At 50.7% G+C, this 7,705-nt stretch overlaps 1 protein-coding gene across 4 annotated transcripts in view; it reads left to right on the top strand.

Annotated features, from left to right (window-relative positions):
* Positions 1-7,705, top strand: part of SLC20A2 (solute carrier family 20 (phosphate transporter), member 2) — a 115,035-nt gene that overhangs the window by 71,246 nt on the left and 36,084 nt on the right. For all 4 annotated transcript variants that reach the window (XM_010846385.1, XM_010846386.1, XM_010846387.1 and 1 more), the window contains one exon: positions 2,538-2,634. In XM_010846385.1, coding sequence (XP_010844687.1) covers positions 2,538-2,634 — 97 coding nt within the window. The remainder of the gene's footprint in view (positions 1-2,537; positions 2,635-7,705) is intronic.

Here is a 7,705-nt window from a genome sequence, read left to right as displayed (position 1 = left end):
CTTTTTTTTTTTTTCCCCTGTCCTTGAGGACAAGATAAAAAGAAGGAACTACACCTATGGGGGTACATTTTTTTTAATCAAAAATAAAATGAGATGAAAATGAAAACTTACTGAGATGAGTGTTCTAGGGGAATGTCAGGGGCTGTTGCAGCACTTTATAAGCCCTGCCGCTTGCCCTTGGTCACGCGGCACACGCCAAGCCCGTCGGACGTGCCTGCCTTGAGCTGTGTCCTTACACGGCTCTTCTTCGAGTCAGGCTGAGGTCTCTTGGGTAATCGCACACTGACCATCCCTTCTCCTGGGCTCCTGCTGTGCCAGGACCTGTTAGCATCTTGGCAGGTGCCTAGTAAGCCTCCCCCTTTTATTTCTGCTGCCCTGGGCATCCCTGCCAGGCGGGCTCCTGCCCCTCCTCTGCCCCCAGGTGTCCCGTCCTAGGAAGCCACGCCTCCCACCCCAGCTTCCACTGGGCTCCTCCCTTTGTGTTCCCACAAGCTCCCTGCCTTCTCATCACTGCACTCTCACATCGTCGTGCAGGGATTTATTTCCTGCTTGGCTCCCTGTTCACTCTTTGTGAGGTCTGTTGAGAGTGGACACCGTGACTCCCTGTTCACATGTGTAGGCAGCGCCCAGCTCTGCCCAGCCCTTCCGAGCCACTGGCTGAGTGTCTATTGAGAGAGAACAAAGGCTGCTTGGACGGGTGACAGGTGATGGGTGGATGGAAGGAAGGACAGAAAGGAGGAGGAAAGGAGACAGGGCTCGGTGAGACCGCTGTCATCGTGTGTTAAGAATAGGTTCTCTGGGGACTTCCCTGTGGTCCCGTGGTTAGGAGTCCATGCTTCCAATGCAGGGGTTGAGGGTTTGATCCCTGGTCAGGGCACTGGGTTCCTGCATGCCTTGTGGCAAGGCAAAAAATAAAAAGAGTAGGTTATTTAAGAAAACAAGGTGATTCAGTTACAACACACAAACACAAGACTTTACACCTTCACAAGTTACCAGTTAGGAGTCTATCTTTAGCAGCTGTTGTCCCCAGAAAAGAACAGTTTGGAAGCAGAGGTGGTAGGCATGTGAGCATGTGGGCATTCTGTTTTTGGTTCAGCCCGGGTTCCTGTCCCAGGCCCATGGCAGATCAGGGGGCGGCGTGCTCCTCCCAGGCCCTGCCCACCCCTTCATACCTGCCCTTCACCTGCTGGCCTCTGAGCCTGGCCGGGACTCCCATGCGGCTGCGTCACCTCCCACCCCTGCTCTCTGTGCTCCTTACACTTCACTTCCATTCACTCTGGCCTCCTGAGTGCTGGGGGCCGCTAGAGACATTCTAGGCAAGCTCTTGATGCGCTTATGTTCCGCAAACGGGCTTAATTTCTACACGTCTGCATTTGACAGTAGGAACCTTTGAGATAGTCTCTCCTGATCCTGACTTCTGTAGCTCACTTCAAGAGGAGGGCATGGCAGCCCGCTCCAGTATTCTAACCTGCAGAATCCCATGGACACAAGAGCCTGGTGGGCTCCTCCATAGGGTCGCAAAGAGTCGGACACGATTGAAGTGACTTAGCATGCACACGGGCTACTGATCCTGACTTCTGTAGCGCTCATCAATTTTTAGACCTAAAAAAAAAGAGAAATGTTTAGACTTGATTTTCCTTGTAATAGGGTAGGTAATAGATTCATATCAATGTACAAGAGTGTTTTACACAGTCATTAGAAAGTAGCCCCTTTTTGAACTATTGAAGCAACACCTACATGCAAGTGCTACGTTGAGTTCCCAGTTCATATTTTTGCTTCAGAATCCTCTGTGGATCCACACCCTCAAACTCTACATTTTTCCTCTGTAAACTCTAAATTTCTAATATTCTCCCAGGTGATATTTTGCCTTAAACATGTGCAGTACTGTTCTCGTTGAAACGTTAGATTTAGGAACTGTTGTACCAGAAGCCTAAGGTTGTTAAAAGAAAAAAATGTTTTCTTAGACAAAGAGCCCGCAGTTCTTTTCCGTGTGGCAGTTGAAGGTGAAACGCTCTACCTTGTGAAAAGATTTGGAAACTTGTAGCACGGGGTTCTATATTTATGTATTTCAACACAGCAGGCGTGTGTCACAGAGTCACATAAAATCCAGTAGCAACGCCGTGGTGTTGAAGTCACTTGACTTTCTCAGGGCGTCCTCGGAGGGTCAGGCCTGAAAATATTTGTGGAAGGTGGATTTTAGGGGGCCAGCGTGCGCATCGTTAGGATAGCGAGCGCCCTGGGTTCTGAAGGGGAGGCCGGCTGGGGCTTGGGTCCTGGGAGCTGGCCTCACCAGCAGCCCTTCTCTGTCCCCAAGTGTCCCGCCAGCCCCCGCGGTCCCTGTGCGTTGATGTTTCTGCTGGTCCCCGTGGCGGCCCTTTGACACAGCGCTCGCGTGGGAAGGACAGCCCAGGCCAGCGCTGGGTCTGGGTGCACACAGCCCAGGCAGGGCTTTCCCCGAGCAGCACTGCATGTCATCTTGCCCGCCTGCAGACACCCCCTGGAGTCCTGACCTGCCCCCTCATCTCCTTACCCCGCAGGAGGACCCCGTTCCTAACGGCCTCCGGGCGCTTCCCGTGTTCTACGCCGCCACCATCGCCATCAATGTCTTCTCCATCATGTACACCGGAGCCCCAGGTAAGAGCCCTCGGCCAGCGGGCGTGTGAGAGTCCAGCCTGGGTGGTGGACTTGGGCCTGGCGCTGTTGCTGGCCGCCAGCCAGAAGCGCTATTCGTGGTCTTTACGGAGCAGAGCAAAGAACAGGAGGCGCAGTTACTTGTTTTACATATTCAAGAGAGGTGTGAAATAGAAAAGCCAGAGACTTGGGTTAAAAAAAAAGACGATTAACATCCCCTTCCTGGTGCAGAGTGACAGGACGTGATGTGGCAGCCCGAACCTCCCTGAGCTGGGGGCCCGGGGGCGGGGGAGGAGGGGGCAGGTGTAAACAGTAGGTCCGCACCCTGGACAGGGTTGGGGGGCTCCCACGTGTCCACACCACAGACATCCACCCCCCACCCCCAGAACTCATCAGGCCAGTAAGTCCAGTCATCAGAGCTGTGCTGTTTCGTCCCCCAGATCCTCGAACCAGTGGTACTTCTGTTTTCAGAATTCCTCCTTTTCTTCCCGTTCTGATGGCCTGTGTTCTTTTTTCCCAAGGCCTTGGGGTGGGGCCTGGTTAAAACTCCCTTTCTTTAACCTTTTTAGTGGGTAAAATGCTTTCACACAGTATTGGTATTTGCACACATCTCCGTGTTGATGAGCTTGTAGGGGCCTCACTCAGCATCTCCGTCTGAGTGTCTGCGGAGAGGACGGTGGGGAGGGGTGCCCATTTCTCCCTGGGATGGGCCTCCTACAGCCGGATCCTGACACACCCGTCATCGTGGGGGCGCCCGGTCAGCGGAGAGGCTCGCGGTGGTGTTCTCCTTCTCGCTAATGTCCGTTAAGGATTCATACTCAGTTGTGGGCCACATCTGACAGAAATCTCCCTGTCTCTGTTGAAAAGATAAAGCTTCTGCTAAATGGTGCGTCCTTACAGTCGAAAGCACCCTCTTCCGAAATGGGGGAAATCCTTATTAATTTCGCCAGCGGGGTTTTCTCAAGGCAGTTTTTCTCAGGCTTTAATAGCCGTATCTAACTGTATGTTTGTGTACTTCACTCTTTCTGAATGGTTCTTTTTAATTCTATTTCTTTTTTATTTTTGGCTGCGCTGGGTCTTCCTCGCTGCACGTGGGCTCTCTCTGGCTGCGGCGAGCCAGGGCTACCCTATAGTGCGGTGCCCGGGTTTGTCACCGTGCTGGCTTTTCTTGTTGTGGAGAACGGGCTCTAGCTGCATGGGCTTCAGCAGTTGTGGTGCACGGGCTTCGCTGCCCCAAGGCACCTGGGAGCTTCCCAGCCCAGACCCATTACACCTGCGTTACAGCCGGATTTGTTACCACTGAGCCACCAGGGGTGTGCCCCACCCTGCCGTGATTCATAGCTCTGCGTAACCTTCTACTTGGGCGTCTTCTGAAGAGCGTTCAGAACATGGATCTTACAGCTTTGAAGAGTTGAGGTCAGGGCTTTCAGATTTCAGGGGCAGGGTGGGGGTAGTGGTGAAGCATCCCAGCTGCTTTAAGTTACATGAAAAGTGCAAGGTAAGCGTCGTGGTGAGCTGGAGAGAGGTGAGACCCTCGCCTCAGACAACAGCAGCCTGATGGCCCTTCTGGCTTGATCATTCAGAGTATGAAGTGTATTTGTCAAAGGCTATTTCCACGATCCATTAAAAAAACAAAAAGCAGAGGCGGAGGCAGAGAAAAAGCAGCTGTCCAGTGTGAAGGCCACCCCACCCCAACTCTGCATCTCACGAAGCTTTCGCGTGGTGCTGGGCGGGCCCCGGAGGACCAGGTGGGAAGTCACCTGCCCACCCGAGCACTTGGTCTAGGTTTTACTCAGCTCCCAGAGCCCAGGTGAGCTGAGCAGAAAGACGAGCAGCCGTTGATGACCAGACGCCTCCTGCGCTAGTTATGTAAGAGATTAACAAAGGAAGGCGAGGGGCCCTTTGTCAGACAGAGTCCTAGAAATGGGAACTGGTGGAAATGAGAATCATTTCTTTCTAAATTCTGTATTTTTTTTTCCTAGCCTCTATTTCTCTCTCTCCCTGGTTCTTGATCTGAATGTCAGAAGACCACAAATGTATGATTTTTATTAAAATTTGACTTTTTCTAGACTTACCTATTTTTTCCATCACTTCTTTTTCTCATCTATAAAAAAATATTTTAATTTTTTATCTTTTGGCCATCACTTAGTTCCCAGCCCAGGGATCAAACCTGCATCCCTTACATTGGAAGTGTGCAGACTTAACCGCTGGACCACCAAGGAAGTCCCTGTTTTTCTCATCTTTTGCTGCAGTTTTATTGCAAATTCTCTAGAAGAATCAGATTACTAAGAGATAAAATTATGCTAGAGAAATGAAACTATAAAATGAAAGAGGCAACCAAGGATAATATAAATACTTCATCGAGAAGTTTTGAAGAATAATAAAAAATAAATGCTTTTATTGAGCTGAGTTTTAAATGAATTAACTCTTCTAGGAAATCAGTAATATTGCCAACATCTCCTGACGGGTAGGAAACAGGCACAGTGAAGCTGGCTGAGTGCTGAGGCCATGTAACTAGTGAGGCATAGAGCAGACTTGAAAGTGGGCAGCCTACTTCCAAGCCCCCGTTAGCGTATTCCGTTGGCACGTGACAGGGCAGGGTCAGACACCCAGCATCTGGTCCCTGATGTCACCGTAAATGACGATCAGAATACATCGGCCTCATACATTCTTTCCTTTCTCCTCACTCTCTTTAAAGATGGCTTCCAGGGAGTTCCCTGGCTGTGCAGTGGTTACGGCTTGGTGCTTTTACTGCCAGGGCCCGGGTTCAATCCCCGGCTGGGGAACTAAGATCCCACGAGCCATGAAGCTCAGCACCCCCCTCAAGAAAAGGCTTCTAATATATTTGGAAATGATGTGGTTTTGTATCTATTTAATGTCCAGGTAGTGTGAAGAGGGTGGCTGCCCCTTTGTTTGGGAATATTGGGAAGTCGGTACGAGAACCTTGGTGATGGATACTCACCTGGGAACACAGTCGAAGCTCCCCGTGCTGGGAGAGCCCGTCGCTTCCTCTCCCCGAGCCTCTGCACCTCATAAAGCAGAGACGGGTGGGCAGGAACCGCTGTGAAAGGGAGGCCACATGACAGGAGGTGACGAGGGCAGAGCGCTGAGCTCGGGGGCTGCTCACGATATGCTCAGGGGTCTGGGGGGCGCGGTTTCCTTCCCTGCCATCGGTCATCTCTTCAGCCTCACGTCTCCAGCGTGTCCTGAGTCAGCTCGTCTCTGTCTCCCCACACACGCTGCTGTGGGAGCTTTTCCTTACTTGAAGTTTGGGGGTGAGGGGCTTTGCATAGGGAAGGAAGGAGGTCAGGACAGAGGGTCCAGCCAGAGTCCGAAAAGGACTTTGCTGAGGTCTTGCTCTGGGGAGTGTTTCTAGAATATCCATCCAGTAGTTGAGTCCAAATCCTATTTTTATTTAAACATTGAAGGTTAACTTCGCCCTTGAAACTAAGACATTAATTCCATCCTGTTTCCTCATGCCGGCTTCTCTGCCGTCCAGCTGGGTCGTCTGTAGCCCTGGTGTCATATCTAGGGACAAGTGAGCCAGGAAGACCCAGTCCTCTGCCTTTCTCACAACTGGCCGGCCTTTCAGCTGATTTTGAGATTCAATCTTCTAGTCCTTTTCTTCCTTAAAATGTTTCCATTCAGTGTAAGGGGCCTTAGAGATAAGAGGAAAGAATGAAATGTTCTGACAGAGAGTGGTGGCATCAACCTAACCCTGTTGCAACTTTCAGAGACTCTGATAAGTGGCACTTTTCCCCGTGAGTTGGACCCGGTGGGTCCCCGTGGGCTGAGTCACGGAGCTCTGGTTTGACTTCCTCCCTTCCTCCTCCCTAAATTATTTTGAAGTTGTTTCTATCTTGGGCCTAGTTTGATTTGTTTCACTTTGCGTTTGACGTGACTTGTCTCAGAAGTCGTCCTCATACTTCAGAGACCGAGTTAGCGCTCTTCAAAGATTGTCTTTGCCTTTTTGTCCTTAAAAAAATAATTCACAAGAAGCAAAAATAACTTGAGGAAATAAAGTGGGTTGGGTTGGATAAATCACTTGGGTTGGGTTGGATACAAGCCTGAAGTTTATTTTTGATGAAGGGCTTCAGCTGGTGGGACCTGGTTTTTGTTCTGCCTTTCTAGAAGAAATGCTGAGTGAGGCTCATGGCACACGGCTTTGTGGAGTCAGAGCAGACTAGCTAATGACGCTTCCCACGTCCAAGTGTGGTCCCTGCACCAGGAGCATTGGCGTCACGTGGTCACTTGTCAGAAATGCAGATCCTCAGGCTTAGACCCGCTGAACCAGAAACACAGCCCAGCAGTCCAGGTTTATGGGACGGAGCGCTCGGGGTGACCTGATGCTTGTGCGTTTGGAGGGTCCCTGCTCTAACCACCTCTTTACCTATTGTTGTTCTTCAGTTGCTAAGTTGTGTCTGACTTCTTGCAACCCCATGGACTGCAGCACACCAGGCTTCCCTGCCCTCCGCTATCTCCTGGAGTCTGCTCAGATTCATGTCCATTGAGTCAGTGGTTCCATCCAACCATCTCATCCTCTTCTGCCCTCTTCTCCTCTTGCCCTCAATCTTTCCCAGCATCAGGGTCTTTTCTAGTGAGTAGGCTCTTTGCATCAGGTGACCAGAGTTGGAGCTTCAGCTTCAGCATCAGTCCCTCCAGTGAATATTCGGGGTTGATTTCCTTTAGGATGGACTGGTTTGATCTCCTTTCTCCAACACCACAGTTCAAAGGCATCAATTCTTTGGAGGTCAGCCTTCTTTATGGTCCAAGTCTCACATCCATAAAGGACTACAAGAAAAACCAGAGCTTTGACTATACAGACCACTTTATCTAATAACCCTAACCCTAATCCGAACCCTAGTAATATGATCCTTTCACCATAAATGCTGCTATCTTATCACAGTCCTTATGTAAAAAGGTGCTCTTCAAAAGCCCTAACTCCTCACCAGCAGATGAATTGTCTGACTCCACCAGGCCTGGTTGTCTGGCTTCCCCAAAGTGGTCTGTGCCTGAGATGGGCTGCCTTCTCCTCCTCTTCCTCCCTCTCCCCTCGTCCCCTTTCTCCATCTTC

The sequence above is a fragment of the Bison bison genome, unplaced genomic scaffold (genome assembly GCF_000754665.1).
Source record: "Bison bison bison isolate TAMUID 2011002044 unplaced genomic scaffold, Bison_UMD1.0 scf7180017864236, whole genome shotgun sequence".
NCBI lineage: Eukaryota > Metazoa > Chordata > Mammalia > Artiodactyla > Bovidae > Bison > Bison bison.
This window is presented reverse-complemented; position numbering and strand designations above follow the sequence as displayed.